This window comes from Parasteatoda tepidariorum, chromosome 10, assembly GCF_982258835.1.
Source record: "Parasteatoda tepidariorum strain Cologne lab strain chromosome 10, Ptep-v5.0, whole genome shotgun sequence".
Lineage (NCBI taxonomy): Eukaryota > Metazoa > Arthropoda > Arachnida > Araneae > Theridiidae > Parasteatoda > Parasteatoda tepidariorum.
Window position 1 is genome coordinate 102,919,210 of NC_141764.1, and position 21,260 is coordinate 102,940,469.

The following is a 21,260-nucleotide window of genomic DNA, read 5'->3' on the forward strand; positions in this document are numbered from 1 at the left end:
GTTTCAGGCCAATGAACTGTGGTTTAAAACTGTTCAATGTTATGATGCTTAAAAATTTATTTTAAATGAAAATATATAAAACTGTGTTTCGATCACTTAAGAGAAATTTAGGTTCTTGATTTTAAAAAAATTGAATGAAGAAAAGTTGTGTAAGTTTCTGTTGTAATTGATTTTGAAGCGAAAACTTCTTATATATCGCGTAAAATGAGCCATAATTAAGTTCCTATATTTTTAATTGAATTATAATGGTTAAGACTACCAACACGATCCATTTCAAGTAAGTCAAATGGTTTATCAAATGGTTATGGCATTGATTGTAAAATCTTTTTCGTCTTGGTTTCTTGTTCATTTGACATGTGTGACAACGATTAATATATTTAGTTATATCAGAAGTAATGTTGTGCTAATAATATATAGGAGTTAATAAATTAATTGCTTTTAAACACCAGGATATTCAATTTTTCATACGCAATTTCGAACAAGTTTTACCATAATGAAAAAGTACTACCATTTTAGTAAGTCCTTTTTAACAAAGGCGTACTATACTATTCATTTCGACACATTTTCCAATTAAATTGTCATTTTTTTGAGCCTCAGTAACTTCATGTCATTGAAAAGGACTTGTCTTCCATCATTGTTCACATCTAGTTTTGAATCTGGCGTTTCGCCCGAAAGCATATCCGCTTCAATATTTGTACTACCTTTTGTATATTTTACTACATAAATATAATTACCAGCGAAATAATCGCCCTTTATGATTTTTATCCTTTTTGAGCTGCTAAAACTGCATAGTCGGTATGTATATTTGCTCCTGAGAAGATAATGAGAAAATTTATTATCTACAATAGCTAGACATTCCAGCTTCAATAATTATTTTCATAATCTTCCAAAGAGTGGGAGAGGAACGCTTCGAGATATAAAACACCAGATTCATCACATTGTTTCAAAATAGCAAATATACCACTAGTACTAGCATCAACAAAAATATGACCACCATCAGCAGGATAAAATAGTTTTAAAATTGGTTTACTGATCAAAGCTAAGATTGTTGACATTCAGCTGCCCACTTATAGTATCCTTTTTTTTAACAAATTATTTAGTAGAGCTCAGAAAAAACCATTGTTACAATTTTACTTCTTCTATAGGAGATTTTAATTTTTTGATAACTTCAATATTAGTATTATTTATTGTTACACTTCCATTAGTTATTTCATAACCCAGAGGGTAATTTTTTTTCTTGCAAAATGAAACATTTAGAAAATTTTCTTTCCTACAAATTTCAAAAACTTTTAGAAAAAACTCATAAACATTTCATAACTTTTAGAAAAAAATCGTTATGTCGTCAAAATAGTTTCAGCAAAATTAATTTTATGTTTTGTTAGAATTCCACAAATAGTTTTTGAAAAATGCTTAAGACATTCGTTAAGCCTGAGCATAAACGTAGCCATTCATACAACCCATTATGTGTAGCAGTCTTCTGGGTATATTTTTACATTCCGATTTTCAGAATTTTGAAAAAAAGAATTCTGAGCAAATCTATCTGTTAATAATTCGATTATCGATAACGCTTAGGCAAGTTTCTTTTTTTAAAACAAAAGCATTATTGAGGCAGAGTACGACGAAGAGCTTTCTTTTATTAAATTATGCTTTAATAAATTCTGAATTTGGCTTTCTATTTCTTCCTGTTGTTTTAGTGATGTTTAATATGGTCTCTAACATATAGGTAAGACCAATGTTAACCTCTCTTATTGTGGTTTTCTAACGTCGAATTTATGTTTACCAAAAATCATATTCTTCTTCATATTCTTCAAAATTCCGAGTAAATCAAAATCGTTATATTTTCTATTAATTCCGACGTTTCGTGGATGTCATTCTGATAAATTGTATTTCTATTATACCTCTTTTCTAAGCATTCAAATACACTTTCTATTTGTTTTTAATAGATATATATACATAGAAATTAGTATTTTAAAAATAATGTGTGTAATACCTTTTTAATATGTCAGGTACAGCTTAATTGCTGCGTACCAGCCTTCTTTTCCTTTCACTTTATTACATTTAAACCAACTGATAATTTAAAATAGTTTCTGATTGCGAAAATTGGGTTATATGCAATATACAGTATAGTTTATCTAATATATAGTTTTAAAATTAATTTTAAGTAAGAATCAAAAATTTTAATGTTGTCCCAGTTTTTTTTTTCAATTTGTTGTTTCCCACTCTGTTACCATAACTATTCTATTAAATTATTTCAGTTGAGTTGGCAACAGCTGCCAGGAGGGTCTATTTTTAAAGAAGGTAGCCATTTTAAAATTTAATGTCATTATTTTTTCAGCATTCTAAAAGAAAAATGCTTTAACCATGTAGGCATTATCCAATATCTCCTCTGTTACCAGCATAATTGCTTTTAATTTATCTCATTCATTTGATTTTTTTATGATAAGATCAAATTACGGTTTTTAGTCTGATATAAAATTTTCTTCTTTTTAATTGAACCTATCCAAGTAAATTGATTAGCAGTTTTTCCCACCTCTCCTTCACTCTACTACCGTGAGCGTGGCAACTTCACGACTTCACGAACGTGGCAACTTCACGAATTTTTAATTTTGTATTTCCCTTAAAATTAATTTTATTGAAAGAAATGCAGGTAGTTATCAATATTTGTATGACTAAAATCCATTATAAATTGCAATGTAAAATTATAATTTATGATCAAAAACATTAAAATGCAACAACATTTAAAATTCAAATCTACTATCAGCCTCTGTTACCTTTCCCCACTCTACTTTATTAAGTTTCATTTCTCTACATATTTAACGAAAAGCAATTTTAATGATTTACAGTAAAATTTTGACCAGATAGAAAATTGTTTAATATTTCACCTAACTTATTTTTTTTTAATTTAATTATTTTTGAACATTGGTGAAAAAGATGAACATAAATTAATGTTTCATTTTTTATTTAATGTTCCAAGTCAAAATGTGTCCTGAGGTTTTAAATTTTATAAACACGAAACATTGCAATCGTAGCCGAAACTTTTATTGGTAGAATTTTGAACATTAAATTTTTTAAGGCAAATTTTTCGAAATGTGCCTCTCTATTTTGAAAATATCCTTTAAATTTTAGGTGGCTTTGCCAATCGCTTGTTTCGCTCTTCATTATTGCTTTAAGGTCATTTTAATTTCTTGTTGTAAAACAAAAGTTTCCTTTCAAAATAAAATTATTTCAATTTTATTTGGTTTATTTTTTTTAATCATAATATGACACGATATCAAACTCCACCTTATTTATTCTTATGTTCGAATTCATGTATTGCAGTGAATCATTTTCAAGAAAAACTTTTTGATTATACCTAAAAATAATATGCGTTAGTTAAGGCTGCGTTAGAGAAAGAACATCGAAACATATGATATTTGCCAAACGGATCCTTTCATCGGTCAACCTTTAAGATTTTCAACTTCGTGGTTTGTTCTAGACAAACTTACTTTTGCTCGTTACATTTTTAAAGGCTTTACTCACCAACATTCATTATTAATCAAGCTTTAAAAGAAAATTATTATTTTATTTAATATAATACATATTCTGGAGATTTAACCTCTTCATGCTGGCGATCGCCAACAACCGGAGTGTTTTAGATCGCTTAGTAGTCTGAGCTTTCTTACTCTCTCATAATACTCCAACTTTTACAATGTTTGAAATTTTTCAGAAAAAAGAAGATTCAATAACAATTTATTTAATTGTTATTTAACCGTATTCAATCAAAACAATCCATTTAGAGTAAATTCACGCTGTTAACATTGAGAAATGTCGTTTATTAACCTTTTTCACTTAATACGGTTAAACAACAAGAATTTTATCCGCACCCACTAGCCTCCATCGAATGATAATCGAGGGTACGATCTTCGAGAGCTGGAAGCACCTGATATGGAAGCGAAAGTCATATTTTTACAGCACCGATGCTTACCACAAGAGCGGTTGTTCAAGAATCTCATAGTTAAGTGTGTGGTGTTCCTTAAAGCCTGCACTTACTTTAGGCGAGAGGTCTAATCTGTCAATTTCATGATCGACTGGACGGGAATTCGAATCTCAGCTTTGACACCACACTATTACCTCCATTCATTCAATCGACACATGAGAAGTTACCAGTGTCCTGTCTTCCCAATGGGTGACCCTGGGCTATTGGAATACGAAACTCTCACTCACGCTTACGTTGCTGCTTAACACTTATAAGTCTAGCATTACTCATCCCCTACGATATGTGGCATATCTAAATAAGCAAGCCGCATTCCACGGTTCACTTGAGAAAACATAACTCAGTCTCGATCTAGCAACATTTTCAATTACCTAAATATAAGGTACAGCTTTAAGGCGTCCAAGGCCTTTGAGGCCCATTCACCAGATGACACAAAATTCGACGTCACAAGAGCAACTCCGCCGCAGCACGAGACAATCAAACAATTTGAAGATCCCCTCAGGCACAAGGTCCAGAGTCAAGCATGATGAGTAGCACCACAATCTCGTCCAAGAACTGAGGAGACCCGTCGAACATCAAGCAGCGGGCCCAAGACTCACTTGTTTTCGATTGGCGCTTCGCAGATCAAATTCTCCTTGAGGCGTTTCTCTTTTATATGCTTTTTAAATATAGCTTGGTTCTTGCCTAGAGTCCAATGCAATCATGAATTCACCTTTTGGGTCTTTTACCTTCAGTTCGATTTCGACAGGATTTATTTTCTCTTTTATCTCCTCAATGGTTTCTTCTTTCCTTCGACTTCACCATCACAACATGCTGTTCCAAGGATCTATGAGCAATTTGGACGGTTTTTGATCACTTCTGCGTATGACTCAGGCCTCTTCTTCTTTTTAAATTTAAAAGCAGACTATATGTTTTTTGCCGGAAGCAAAAAAAAAGTGGCAACCTGGTTTCCTTTTATCTGCCCTCATTGTGTGAGGACATCGTAGAGGCTCTCTCTTGTGATGACTCAATTTTTAATAATTTATGTTGTAGTTTTCTAAACAGTTGTATAATTGATATGCTTTATAAGCTTAATGCAAAATGAGTAATCCCAAACAAGTATAGATAATAATTTCCTCAATTTGACGAAATGCTAGTACAGAGCATCTTTCAGGAAATCGTTTTGAAGAAAGTTTGGTGAATTTTGAGTATTTTATTTTACCTTTTTTTATGACAATGCATGCATTAGGCTTATGGTGATCCTGTTTAGTACGCTCTCACCACATATGCCTACTAATAGACACATTTTGATGTTCTAGAGTTCGCGAGCAGGTACTGTGAAGAAAATGGAGAGTGGAGGAGGCATCCCATACAGAATGCAGGAGGTTGGAGTAATTATACAGACTGTTTCACCAAAGAAATTAAACTCCTTCTGGACAAACTCTACTCTAGTTCACACAATGATGTCCTGGTAAGTATCCTGTATTCAACTTCTTGCAGATTCATCTCAAATTAGGTGATGCATGTGTTGGCAATAACTTGAATATATTTTTCAAAAGTTAAACGGCGTCTAAAATGGTGTGTCCTTGTCTAGGGCAGAATAACCATTCGAGGAGAAGCAGAGGTCCAACTAGATGATCGTTTTGAATGAACTTCTTTTAATGTTGATTCAATTTTTTTAAATGCTAACCTTTTGTTCATTGCATTTGATTTTTGCATGCTGGGCAATTCCACGAAAGTGTCAACTTTTAAGTGAAATTTTTTTTTATAAATTGCATATTTTAATTTTAAAAATATGTTCAAAAATAGCCAAAGTCTACATATTACTGTTTAATTTTTGATAATTTTAAGTTTTTTGAATCTGGCAGCATTCTAAAGTAATCACATGGCTGACAAGTGAATTCTTCACATTTGTGCTCAAATTGTTTTCTTGAAAAATACTTATAAAATAAAAGAAATGTATCTTTCTTTTGCAATATTTTGATAAAAATATGCATATAGTACAAAATTTAAACATTTAAAACCTAGCCTTTAAGTCATTTTAAGTTTAATATATTAAATAAAAGTAACTTTTTTTTGTGTCATTCCGTCACATGTTTTAGTATATTTTTTTTAAATAGCAACTGCGTTTTTGAATGAAAATGTGTATATTTTGGAATATAAAGCAGATGTGGCATAAGAATCAATGAGGAATTGTAAAATTCTATGCATTTGATTATTAACTTCCAATAACTAGCGTGACGGAATGACACATCTTCGGCGATGGAATGACAAAACGAGTCCTTCAGAAGCTTAGTCAAAAACTAGAGAATTATTTTTTTTTCAATTAACTTAATGGCTAAAACAGCTGTTGAAAGACAGATAAAATGTTGAAAAAGACCAAGATCCCCATGATATGATGAAGAAAAAAAACAGAGAAAGGAAGGCAGAGAAGAAAGCTTCCGCGACAAAAGACGGACTTAAAAAAACTCAGAAGTGCAAACACTGTTGTGCAGAGATTGTGTAAACAAAGAAAAAATCAAATTCTACCAATCTCTTCACATACAAATAATTTAAATTCCCTATACAAATTCCTGCAGAGTCTTGGTAAAGCCATAAAAAAAATTGTACACTCACTTCCAAAATCACCAATAGAGGTAAAAAAATTAATTCAGTCTTTATGTGAGAAGTATTTAACATCGAACTCAAAAGAAACTAAGTGAGAAAAGTAATGTTGATGAGCTGTTTAATTTGGTAAAAAAATTTTTACTGTCAAGATGATGTTAGTTACAAGCCCCCAAGTATGAAGGATTCAGTCATAATACAAACTCTGACAGAGTAACGAAGAGTGCAGATGCAATATATACTTATGGCCTTAAAAGAGGCTTTTCATAAAGAAGCATATATTGATGTAAAGTGTGTCTTATCTCATTTTTGTTCTTATTCTTATTTTTGTTAAGTGTATTTCATTAATACCTCACAGCACATGCACCTATAAATACCATGTAATTGTGATGTTGTTCTAAAAGGCCAAACAAGATGTTGGCTGCTGTAAAACGGCACATAATATGTAAAAGAATTTTATGATTTCATAAAGGCGAAGCAACAAATCGTTGAAGTTTTGTTTTTGTCCAGCTATTTCATTTAAGAGAGGGTAAAAGAGAATGACTTCAGCTAGACACTTGCTACATTAGCATTGCCAGGAACAAGAGACCTGCACTAGATGCTCATGTAGTTGAGAAGCGAATCATCAAAATTGGAATGCTTTCTAATTTCAACCGAAACCAAGTGTATGATTTGAAAAGCCACTGTTTTGAAGAGGAAATGGAAAATATGATTGAGGAGTATGCGGTCGGCTCTTTAATCATTGTCCCATACTGCTAAAAAAAAGAAGGCACATTTATATGCAGCGCAAATTACTTTGATAAACAAAGACGATTTAGATGTTAAAGTATTTAAAGAACATGGGACAAAAATTGATTTATGCATAAATTTCCTGAGAACGAAGATAAGATGTGACATTGGCAAGTTAGATATAAAACCTCTTCTGAGACAACCTAATTTTCAAATTGTTGAAATTTTAACTGATTCTTACGTAAATATTAATTCTGTTTATCTGTTACATTCTGTTTATCATTTACATATTAATAAAACATTTTTTAAATGAAGACTTTCTTCCACTAAACTTTTTGTCATTCCGTCACGGTCATTCCGTCACAGCAAATAGATGTTAATAACTGCTAGCCAACCTGAGGTTAATTTTCCAAATTCACAATTTACATTGCTTACACATTATACTAAAAGTAAAAAATAGTTCAGGAAAATAATAGTTGCAAAATTCACAGAAACTACCAGTTCTAAGCGGCATGCCGAAAGCTTGGTTGCCAAAATGTCATTCCGTCACACAAGTAAAAAGTTCATAAAATTAAAAATAAAAAAAAATAAAAAATTCTTTTTTTTTAGTTTATGAATCACATTATACCAATAATAATGATATGCATGAGAAAAAATCATGTTTATTTGAAATTAGATGCATAGAAACTTCAATTAATTGTCATCATGCAAGTCAAAATGTCATTCCGTCACATATGGAATTGCCCTGCTGCATCTGAGTGGTCCCTTCCCGAGACACGTGGTTTGTCATTTTATTTTAATGAAGGCAATTCTTAGGAGTAAGTAATCAATGAACACTAGGCATGCACAAAATTGAAAAAAGTATACCAACTCCATTGAAAAAACTAAATAAAATTCTCATTTTTTTATTATTAGTATTCGTAGTCCTGTCACTTTACGTTATGAGATGAAGCAATAAAAGCTTTCATAATTTCTCCATTGGAAGTGATGCTGCTGATAACAGACTACTAGTGGTAGTTAAACTTCACACTCATTAGCCACTATTACCCATTTATTTTGCACTTCAGTACATAACGTCATTTTTTTATTCCAATGATCGTTGATTTTACTGTATACAGAAAGTACGTTACAAAACTTGAAGTTCCAGACAACTATCAAAATACCGATTTGTGTCAATAAACTTCAGTCGGTTTCAAATTAAAAAAGATCTGTAAACTAGCTAACACAACATACAAATAAATTTAATAAACAGAATCGTCTGCAGTTTGCATACAATTACCCTTAATCCTATGCGTAAAAGTAACACTCGTTTTCAGACGTCCAACCCGAACAAATATTTCTGAACGATTATTGGGACTAAAATTACTCCTATGTCCAAATTTCAGTACTGAACACAAACAGTTCTGGACTCATATTTTGTTATTTTCTATACTGCGTATATAGACTTCCATGTGTACGTGTAAAATCTTGATTCTGCGTGTGTTGTATTTAATGTGCTATTCAAAGTTTTTTTTTAGTTTTTCGTTATATTCTCTTAATCTATTTCTTTCATCCTCTTTCAAAATGCTCTTAGACTGTTTCTAAATAAAATTCCTTTTTATATTTCACAAAAGAATTGGCAAAAGCTCCATTTTAGAGAATCCGTTCAACTTCAGAGCCATCGGTGGACAAACTACATAGAAAGGAAGTGATGCATTTCTTAGCGAAAACGTAGCGTTTTTTTATGAGATAGAATAAACAATTTCATTTTTAGAATTACTTCGTAAAACCTTAAGAAATAGACTTTTTCAGGTCGCCTTCCGAAGAAATATCTTTTTCATTTTTATCAATCAAACAACACACATATTTGAAGCTTTCTAATACTGAACAAATATATATTAGTTGCACCTTTTCTGAAGGGTTTCATATCTAAGAATAATAAACCTCTAATTAATTTTTTAACATGATCTTTAATATAACAGATAATACAGCACAAAAATTGTCTCCGTAGTTTCTTTTCTAATTAGAATTTTCAATTCTTTCTTCCTTTTTTTCTTCCAATTCAAAATAATTTTTTTTTCAAAATCAGTACAGATAAAAATTCGTCAAAGTCGAAACAGATTAAATTTTTCATTTTTTCCATTTATTACTAACTGCATATTTACTTCATTGTATCACCAGCAGCAAACATATCAAGCTTGCGACTACCCTTATTTAAAACCATAACCCTGTAATTAGTATTGAACTCAAAAGACAAGGAAATTGTTTTGCATTAAGTCAAACGTGGAGGCCTCAATTTATCCGCATTTCCGTTATTTTTATATATATATATATATATATATATATATATATATATATATATATATATATATATATATATATATATATATATATATATATATATATATATATATATATATATATATATATATATATATATATATATATATATATATTATGTAACATTATTATTACATATATATATTATGTAAAAATATTATAAAAACATGAGTTTTTATAATATTTTTAAAACTTTCCATATAAATATTAAGATTTATACCTGGCAACTCCTAATCTCTTACTTTTTTTAAAATTTTTATTAATTAATTTTTTTTTGTTGCTTTTTAACATTAAGTCAAGCGGGAGCTCATAAAATGAACATCTAGATAGAGAGAGAGATTTCAACAACAATGGATAAATAACCATTAATTACAGAAAAAAAGTGAAAAAAAGCACGAAAAGACGCTTAAAATTGCAAAGACATTTAAACTTTTTTTATTTCATGGTACTCCTTCTACATTTTTCTACGCGTCATCGTAGTTTTAAGCTTTTATAAAACATTTACATTTTGTGCATTAAAACAAAACGTAATTTAAACAAAATAAGAGGGAGAAAAAATTCGCGAAAAAAGTACTTAAAGTTGCAATAACTTTCAAACAACTAAGAATTAAAAATATATATATATTAAGTTCAGAAACTAACATGGTGCTTTTAGCGCCATGTTTACGTTTTGGCATAAAAGTTTTTTGAGCATTATTAATCATTTTTTTTAATAACTAACAATTATATTTGTTCTTGCAAATGATACATAACATAGCGAAGCTTTTAAAAATAGGTAAAATCATTGATTGTTCTTTAAAATAAAAGGAAGTCCTTAAATCGGAAAGAGAGAATTAAAGTTTTAAATTTTGCCTAGATCAATTAGAAAAATATTTAAAATTGTAAATGTACACAATATGGGGGAAAAGCTTGTCAACTAAAATACTACGTCATGTTCAATTAACGCTTATGAGATGTAAGTAAGTATTGACGTCAAAAAAAAGCGGAAATAAAATAAAACTATAAATGTTTCGCAAAAGACAGTAGTCAAATTAATATTTATTTTCCTGTCTGAGAATGAATAACTAACATTAAAAAATATTTTTCTCTGAAATAATGTAATAAATTCACTTTTTATATATGAATGTGTGTATATATGTGTTTAAAAATGAAGTACTAAAATAAATTTTAAAAATACAATTGTGTATAAAGAAATTTAATATTTTAAAGCGCTTTGAGATGATAATTAACAAATATTTTCAAAAAATTCTATTAAGTTTAAGTACTATTTTTAAGTTATATTTCAAGGCGAGAATTAGAAAAATAGTTTCTGAGAGGGAATGTAAACAGATGTTTTAACAATTAATCATTTAAAAATTTACGCATGCATACTCTACATTATTATCAAAATAAATAATAATTTTAAAAGTAGATACCGTAAACCGGGGCGAGTCTACCCATTTTTTCAGTTCGTCAACTTTCAAGTGGTCAAACTTTTGTAAATATTAAAGAAAAAAGGCTTTTAATAGGTGTTTCGGAATCGCTATTTATCCCTCTTTAAAGCTGTGAAATCGATTTTAGAAAATATTAACAGTTACGCTGTTATTGTATATTTTTATAGAACTGCTGACAAATCTCTCGTATGGGGCGAGTCTACCCATTCTACTAAAATGAATGTTAACATTGTAAATAATCAAATTTTACTATTAAATTGTTATTTTAGTTACTATATAGGATATTTATGAAGTAAAAGTCATAACTTTATTATATATTCCATTTTTTTATTCATAAAATAACACAAATTGAGTATTTGATCGATTATCACATTTTGATCACAGTTTTGTTTTTATAATCATTAACATTATAAAATAACATTTTTTTCTGATTATTGTTGATAAAAATAAATTAAAATTAATATAAATTTACAATTAAATAATTAATAATTAAAGATTATTAACAAAATCGAAATTCAAACATTGGGAATCATGAAAAATCCTTTTCCCATTCTTTTGGGAGGTAATAATAATTTATAAATAATAATTTATTTAACTTGCATTAAATAAAAAAAAGTTAATTTTGTAATATGAAAATTGAAAAAATAGGTAAAATAAACATATTTTATATTTACATTTATATTTAACCTATAAATTTTCTTATTAATGATAAATTTATCAATGCAGAATTAAAATAATATACTCAAATTCATTTAAAATGACTTTATTTTAATATAAACAAAGTTCTAAATTATATTATTATGCCTTATTAAAACTAAATACGAATGGGTAGACTCGCCCCGCGAATTCTGGCTTTTTGTTTACAACAGCAAAACTTACATTCTTTTTGTTTGTTTTTCCTATAAAATTAATGTAATCTTAGTCTTAGATTAGTTTATCACTTAACCAAAGTGAAAATATTAATAATAATAATATACTTACGGAGCACCAACTAAAAGTTTGCTGATTTTCAATACAAATCTCTCAAAGGACGTTTGAACAAGTCGGTTAAAAAGACACCAAATAAATAAAAACGGATCAAACTACTACAGCGCCATCTTCCTTAGAGTCTGAACTAAGTCCTCCGTTGGTAAAAATTTTTTTATTTGCAATTTAAAGTAGTGAAAATTAAATAAAACTGAAATGGGTAGACTCGCCCCTGGATGGGTAGACTCGCCCCGGTTTACGGTAATGATATTTGCTTTTAAGTTTAATATTTAGATATTTATATTCTCTAATGGCAGTTAATTATTTTTAGACTTATATAAAGTTAAGAAATCTATATATGATTCGAAACATATATATATACTTTTTTCTATTAATTACATAATGAATATGGACAATAAATTCTTAGAAAGTTTCCCTTCTCATATTTTTAAAGTGCTATCACAAGTAAGGAAAGTAAACAGGATCTGCATCGTCATCATTATTTTCAAAAAATGTCTTTTTTATCTGATATAAATTTTAATTACGTAGAGTATACATTCTAAACTATATGCGAACTAAGTAAGCTTGCATTTCTAAATAATAATAATGAAGGCAATATTGTGAATTCGTCATTATTTCATTTTTATCTGGATGGATTTCAATCCTCTTCTTTTTTTTATTCGTATTTACTTTTTCCCACTTTTATAAATTGTTTACTACTTACACACAAGATGAAAAACATAAATTCAAAAGTATGCCGACAGAAAAGTATTTGCGATCAAAAACAGGCCATAAATAAGTAATGCGAATTTCTGTAAAAAGACGCTAAACCGGCTCTGAATTTTTAATTAATTACATAAATTGGTTCAAAAATCCTCCTGAAAGTCTCGTGTTTGCAGTACAGATAGTCAGTCATAATCTATTTCATGGAGAAATCACAAATCGATCTCGATGCGATTTCATTTTAACAATTTTGCAGTTCGATTTTGAATTATCTTTATTGATATTTGAATAGATCTTCACGGAATTTCAGGGTATGTACTTCATTTTATACCAAAATATATTCTATTTCTTATAAGTTATTTATAATTATCAGGTGTCAAGGAATTGCTCTAAAATGTAAATATTTGTTACGAAATTATTTCGAACAAGTACCATTTTGTTGTAGTTCCTGGCATGATTGGGAAAATATTTTTTTAAAGTTCATTATATGCTTTAATTATGCTATTTAAACTAAAAACCCTCTCACCACCATTTTGTTAAAAATGGTTTATATTTCATCGGCATTTTTTCTTTTTAGTACAAATAATGAGACAATTTTTAAATTCCCACGATTTTGTTACATGCGAAGCTTTGTTTTGCCTTTCTAAATAATACCAGAAAATTCCCTTATTCTTCTTTGTACGCATCCCCATTTTTGGGAGCGAAATGGGGGTGATTTTAATCTAGTCCATATTCGTCACATGGTTCCTAGTGTGCATATATATTATTGTTCCAGTGCGTATATAATAGAGTCTTTTTTTAAAAAATCTAATAAGTGTACTGAATGCACATTTTAGTAATAGTGTAATAGATAAGCACACTAGTAATAGCTAACTAAATATGCACTATAGTGATAGTATAATAAATACATCTCTCTTTAATAATACATCATATCTTTTTGAATGAATATAGACTAGAGTAAATCATTTCACTCTAGCTTGTATTCATTACACTCTTACTAGAGTGCATATAATAATTTGCTTTTTATGAATCTGCACTCTAAATAACAGTGTAATGAATACGCACTCATATTAGAAAAGAAAATTCATCAGAAAAGAAAATTCATCATTGAAAAGAAAAACATGCGCACTTGAGAAATATTTAGAATTAACGCTCTAACAGTGTCATAAATATTCAGTCTGGAAACAGATTATAAAGAATATTTACTCTAGCAATAATGTATTAAAAATACACTGTCACTAAGCTTTAAAGCATTGTTGTTATTCATTTAATAGGAGGATATCTTGGGGGGGGGGGATCTTCCGCAAATCACTAGATAAGGAAGTACTGTATTTTTGAAAATGTTGTCTATACTATTGTTGTTTGTTTGACAGAGAAAGATAGAGATTGCGAAAGAGACTCGAGTCATAGAGATGACAGGATTGAGTATTTCTCTTCTATTTCTTCTCATTTCCATCTTCATCTTCGTCCACTTCAGGTAAACCATTTCTTTACTTCTAAACGCAGTTTTTAAATGGATAAAATAACTTGACTAATTTTTATTAACATCAAAAAAATAATTATTTTATTCAAACTTCGGATACGTAAGAGAACAACATTTGAGCAATATTTTTAAAAAATTCATCCACTGAGAATTGTTTTTAGGAGACCCGTTAGAAATAAAGTCTCGTTTGGTGAAATAACTCATAAAAGTTTTATGTTCATGAATTTTTCTTTCAGTATAAGCGAGAAGAAGATTTTTATTTCATCTCTTCATCTTGGAAGGATTTATTCTGAAAGATTGATTGAAAATGGATGAGTGACTCTTAGGTGAAGGCCATCGAGACAAAAAAAATGAGGCGTTAGTTTTTAAATCAGATATATCTCATTACCAAGTTTGCAAATGAATAAACAAAAAAAAAAAAAAAATTCCTGAAAAGCCTTTGGAGATAAAATATCTAAGTTTATGAATGTATTGTTAGTAGGTAGGCATAAATCATAATTAAATAAAAGATTCTAAAAAAATGATTGAATTTTTTACTATAATTGTATGTAAGAAAGGATAATCTCACTGCATAAGAAGGAAAACGTCTTTTAGATGAAAATATGTGTTTCTTATATGTTTTGGGCTAAAAACAGCGAATCGGAGGTTATTTTTTTTATTTACCACATTTTAGTTTGGCGACTTTATAGTTTTCACAGCAACAATTTAAAAATTCCAGAAGAGAAAAGACCTTTGCATGGATCACTTTAGTATTCCGAAGGAATGAACATAAATAGCTCAGTGGGAAAGGCGTTAGAAAGATATCACAATGTTCGCAGAATAAGAAAGATATCACAAAGTTCGGTCGACTAAAAGCAACACCTCCTAGAAGTAGAAACGTCGCCAATAGCCCATTGTGCAGCTCTAGTGCGACGTAAATTAACAACAAAAACAACCTAGAAGTAGAAAGGCCTCAGCACGGATCAATTTAGTAGTCCAATGTGACGAAGTTAACTGCGCAGTAGACGAAAAATAAGAAAGATGTCATTACGTTGGGGGTACCAAGCTGCGTAGTGGTTGAAAATACAAAATACGTCATTACGTTTGGACTACTAAGGGATATTTATGGTAACCCGTGCTGAAGCCTGTTCTTTCTAGGACGTGTTGCTAAAAGGCGGGATTTCTCATTTATGGTAATCCCCCATGTGAAGACCTTCACTCTTCTTGGAGGTTGTGAACTTGAATAAAGAAACTCTCACCGACAGTGAGATAAGTTGGCTATCTTTATGAAATTTTAGCGACAAAAGTCTATTTTAACTTCCAGAAGTTTGAAGGCCCTAGATGCAATAAAAAGCGAGATATCCGAGTATTAGAGACGACTTTTTTCTCACCAAAACGATAAGAGATGAACAATTTCAAATTTGATGCATGGATCAAGCGCACCTTTTGGTTATACAGAATCTCTCAGTCTCATCTAAAACGCAGAAGGAAACGTTCGGATTTGTTGCACAACGTATTATCGGTGATTCATTTTCCTTGTTTTGTTCTATTCGTTTGCTGTTTTTATAGCTCCTTGAAGAACAAACGTACACGAATTCACAAGAATCTTTTCTTTGCAATGTTCGGACAAGTCTTCATTCGCCTCATTCTCTATTCGGACCAGTGGTTGTCCAGGAATTCCATTGAAGATGCCATCCACTCTGACAGTCCCTACAGCCTCGAAAATCAGGTGACTATGATAACTGAATGAACAAATTTTCCCAAAAGTTATCCAAACATATACTCTTTGTAAATAGAGTAGATGTCTTAAGGTGACGCGATTTATCCACATTTTTTTTTCTGTCTTTACCATGATATCGACAAATCTTGCTTTTTCTCCCGGGCAGTTCGTTTCAGTAAAAAATTGAATTACACTGTTATGGGGAAAATGCAAGATTTTCTGATACCATGGTAACAGAGAAAAGAAAATGTGGATAAATCGCTTCACCTTAAGACGCCTACTCTACACTGGTGTGCAAAACTTAAGCAACAAGTGGTTTTTCGGCCACAGCTCCCCAACAAAGTATAAGATAGCCATGAAATTGCAGTATAATATGCACGTAATTCAGTAGAAAGATTATTTGTATGCAAATTTTAGAAATAGGACGTCGTAGGTGATGTAAGTGTACGTAAACCTTGTGGGTAGGCACGCGCAGGTCAAAGCTGTGATAAAAGGATGAAGAGCACCGTAGTTAAAGACATTCGCTGCTAGTGCAGGTGATTTGTTTTGTGAAACATGTCTTCAAGAAATCATTTCGACGACTTTACTCGAGGAAGAATGATTGGGAAGCTTGAGAAGGGGCGTAGTGTGACCAGTGTCGCCGAAGAGTTCGGGATCAACAAAAGTGTTGTTTCTCGTGCTTGGAATGCCTTTAAAACTACTGGTGCAGCTGTTCGGAAGGTTGGTGGTGGCCATCGAAGGAAAACAACACCAAGAGATGATCGTTACATTGTCCTCCAGGCGAAAAGAAACCGTTTTCAGTCATCGAGCGCCATATCTCAGCAACGGTGCACAGCCACAGGACGACAAGTATCAGGATTTACAGTGGCCAGACGCCTCCACAAAGGTGGCTTATTTGCTATACGTCCTGAACGCTGTATACCTTTAAAAGTTAGCCATCGGCGGCACCGTTTAGAGTGGTGCAGAGAGCACGAAACCTGGACACCTCATCAATGGAGTCGCGTCCTCTTCACAGATAAGAGTCGTTTTAGTGCTACAAGCGATTCTCAACGTCAGTTGATCTGGAGAGAGGTTGGAGCTCGATTTCATCCCAATAACATCGCGGAAAGAGATCGTTACGGTGGTCCTGGAGTTGTCGTCTGGGGTGGCATTATGTTGAACGGGCGGACTGAGCTTCAGATCTTCGACCGAGGTTCTGTAACTGGAGACCGCTACTGCAATGAGGTAATCCTACTCCATGCGCGTCTGTTCCGAGGGGCCATTGGACCAGACTTCATTTTTATGGGTGACAATGCCCAGCCACACCGTACTGATAATGTTCAAGAGCTACTGGAAAGTGAAGATATCACACGAATGGATTGGCCAGCTTACTCTCCAGATCTAAATCCTATAGAGCATGTGTGGGATGCATCAAGGAGACGTCTTGCGACACGGCAGTTTCCTCCTGGTAACATCCATCAGCTGAAAGATGCGTTAAATGAGGAATGGAGACGTTTACCCCAAGAACTCCTGGATAATCTGGTGCTTAGAATGGAGAGACCATAGAGTTATAAATAAGAAGGAGTGGGCATTCCTTCCCTTCCCTATTGGAGCGAGTGAAGTAACTGTCAAGGAGCGGCGGCCATGTTGGTATAACCAGAAACTTCGCGGAGCCGCTCAGGTTTCAAGAAGATGAGTTAGGTTGTTTTTGATCTTTTCTCTTATGATTGGAAAATTTCGAAAACGAGATTGAAATAGTTTTGTTATTAATACATAACACCTTTTCTCATTCAATTTTTCAACATTAGTTTCTTTTCTTCTTCCCAAAAAATAACGTTTTAAGATAGCTCTATTTTACAACTGAATTTAAAAAAGAACTTTACAGCAGTTTTCGGGAACTTAGGTTCCTTTATATTTTATCTAGGCATTAAAAGTAATATATTATTGTTATTTAAGGGGGCAGCTTTCCAATTAAAAATTTATTTAAAGAATATCACATTAAAACCACACTATTTTGAATACAAACAAAATAATATGAAACGGAATTTTGCTTTAAAAGTTAGAATATTTAAAGGGAAAAATATTGGTTTGTGCTAAAAGAATACAATAATCAACATTAAGCCATTTGAGTAAACACTTGGGTAATAAAACTAGTCCATAACCTACTGTTTATTACTAAGCAGAGAAGTATAATTTCTTTTTCTTTTGCAAAGCACTTCATATGAAGTGTACAAAACTGTAATTTACAAATAACAACGTAAAATAACTGTGTATTTATTTTTAAAGGTAAATACCCAGAGTATTTAATACATAGGAATATTTATTTTCCAATTGAGGTTTAAACTCCACTCATGAAATGCTCCATCTCATTCACAAAATACATGAAGTGGTGAGCAAATAAATGCTCTATAATAAATGCCCAGACATTATTATCTATAATGAATGCTCTATAATAAATTAAAGCTTTGACACAGCAATTGAGACGTTAGTAGAGGAAGGTGGAGGCTCAGATGAAACAAATTTTAAGGCTTTTAAGGAACTTTAAAAGATAAAATGAATACTAAAGCCTTTTTAAGGCACATAGAAATCCTGCAAAGTACAAGATTTAAATGTCAACACTTTGAAAGTGCAATGAGTAAATATATAATTACTTGCTGATTTTAGCAGGGTTTGAAAAAACCCAACCCGCCTGGGTTTTATTAAAGAAACCCGGGGAAAATAGGGTTTTTTCATTTAGTGCTCATAAACTTTAAGTTTTACTGTGTAAATATTTTTTTTTTATTAAAAAGTGTCGTATAAGCTTAAAAATAGAAATAAATCCAAAAAGTTATTTAATTTTGTTATATGTGTTTTATAATAAGTTTAAATAACGCATTATCACTAATATATGCTTGAATCTTTTTTAGTGTTAAGTACATATTATTAATGTTTCACAATTTTTAACTCAAGCATTGTAAAATATAAATGCAGTAGTATAAAAGGAACAAGCTTATTAATCTTTTTGTTTTTACACACATTTATTTACTAAACATACACACACATATATATATATATATATATATATATATATATATATATATATATATATATATATATATATATATATATATATATATATATATATTAAAATTATAATCTGTAAATATTTATAATCAGTAAAAACTTAAATTTCATCTGACTTTTGACTTTAATAAAAAACTGAAATAAATATTTAATGGTCTTCCATGTTTTTATAATAAGATTAATAGAAAGTGAAATTAAAATTACATATAATTATAAAGAGTATCAGGTACTTGTCCCATTTTTTTCAAATAATTAACCCTAAGAAAATGATTTCATTTTTAGATAAATAATTTCAAAAAGTTCTCTTAAAAAAGTTTTGGCTTACTTTTTTAAATTCAGAAAATAAAACTGTTTAAATTTGTTAATGTATCACTTATTAAAAAAAAAAATTGTTTCTTTTCAATTTTTTTAAACATATGAATTAATAATTATAACCTGTTTATTAATATAAGGCTTCACGAGTGTACGGGCATGCCGTCTCCTCTTATTTATTACTCTATGGGAGAGACGATGCCAAGCAACAATTACTGTAAGGGGAGGGCATATCCCATACTAGGGAACATCTGCCAGTTGTACTTACGCTTCTTCAGGCAATCATGTGTAACGTCACTATATGTCAAATAAAGCCTTTTTTTGTTCCATACCCTACTTTAAGCTTTATATTCATTTCTGCCCCATTATTCTTTTACCATCGTTAAGTACAAAATAATGTACATCATATTCAAATTTCATGTCAATCGGATGATTTCTTGTAGAGTTATGACAAAAAAAGCACTTGTTGCTTAAGTTTTGCACACCAGTGTACATATTATGTACTAAATATTTCACTAACTATCCTAAAGATCCCATTTTCTTGTCCTTTTATCCAATATTTAAATTTACCACAATAGTCTGAGTAATACAAAAAATTGTGCATTTAATTTTTACCTTTTAATAGGAGAACACATTTTGGAGTTATTTCATCCCGGATATTCCGAGAAACTATTTTCGGCCCACGAAATATGAAATTTCCGATTAGGGAAAACATGAAAGTCTTCTTGTAACTAATTGACCCTGTGTGGGGGGGGGGAATAAATGCGTCATTAGGGATTTCCGTCAGAATATAATGCGTATTAAAGCGCTTGGCATAAATTCTTATTAAAGCCTTCGTTGTTTGAACAAATCGATATGAAAGAGATACTACGCAAATCTGTTTTTAATAATGCGCTTTAATGCGACGTTATTTTACACTAAAAAATATGACCGACAGCAACATTTTTACAAAATGTAAGTCATTTGCAGTGCTGCAATAGTAAATGAAAACTTGGTGATGTTTTTTTTTTCCGAATCGCTCATTGCGTTATTAAAAACGGTTTCGCGTCAATTCGTCGTGGGACAATGCATTGCACACAATTCACCTGACGAGAGTTCGTTATGAGCACAATTCGTTGCAGGCTCAACCAACACCTCCTAGAAGTAGAAAGGCCTCAGCACGGATCAATTTAGTAGTCCGATATGACGAAGTTAACTCCGCAGTAGATGAAAAGTAAGAAAGATGTCGTTACGTTAGGGGTACTAAGCTGCGCAGTGGTTGAAAATACAAAATATGTCATTACATTTGGACTACTAAGGGATATTTATGGTAACCCGTGCTGAGGCCTGTTCTTTCTAGGAGGTGTTGGCTCAACTCGTCATAGTTCTCGAGCACAATTTCTTGCGATTTTGATGAAATACATCTGTTTACGATTCTTGCATTGTCTATAAAAGCTAACTAAACATTTCATTTGTAGATGTTCAAATGTTAGGAAAGCACCCAACAGGGGAGGATTTTATGATTTATTCATTGTTAGTTAGGAGGAGCAATGTTTGCGTAAAACACTGCATTTAAAATAATTGTTGTGGCTATTTAAGTCCAACGTAACTTCGTAAAAAAGATTATATAATACCGGGCAGCTAAGTTTCGAAGGCCTGTTGAAGCTAAAATGTTTTACTTAGAAACTGTCTTATTTAATCAAGATATTTATTGTTTAGTTGTATACAATATCTCTCTCTCGAAAAGTCATGGATGAACTACTTTTTCATATGAATGATTTCACCTAGAAAAAAAATCAAACCATCCCTTTAGTGGGGTACACTTGTTACCTTTATGGTAAATTTCGAAATTCTAGAATTTCAGTGAAAAAGTAGTAGGCACTTCCATTTCATATGACAATTATGCATGTAGTTTATATGCAGAGCTACTAACTTTCTACGCTTTTTGGGAACCATTTTTCTAGTGGTAGCTAAGTTTACTTTTTAATATCTTATTCTTCGTTTTGTAAATTTGATTTA

General features: G+C 31.0%; 1 protein-coding gene across 1 annotated transcript in view; it reads left to right on the forward strand.

The window, feature by feature from the left end:
• LOC107442144 (PDF receptor) overlaps nt 1-21,260 on the forward strand; it is a 132,796-nt gene that overhangs the window by 63,896 nt on the left and 47,640 nt on the right. The window contains exons 3-5 of the mRNA XM_071184360.2: nt 5,272-5,423; nt 14,100-14,203; nt 15,758-15,917. Coding sequence (XP_071040461.1) covers nt 5,272-5,423; nt 14,100-14,203; nt 15,758-15,917 — 416 coding nt within the window. The remainder of the gene's footprint in view (nt 1-5,271; nt 5,424-14,099; nt 14,204-15,757; nt 15,918-21,260) is intronic.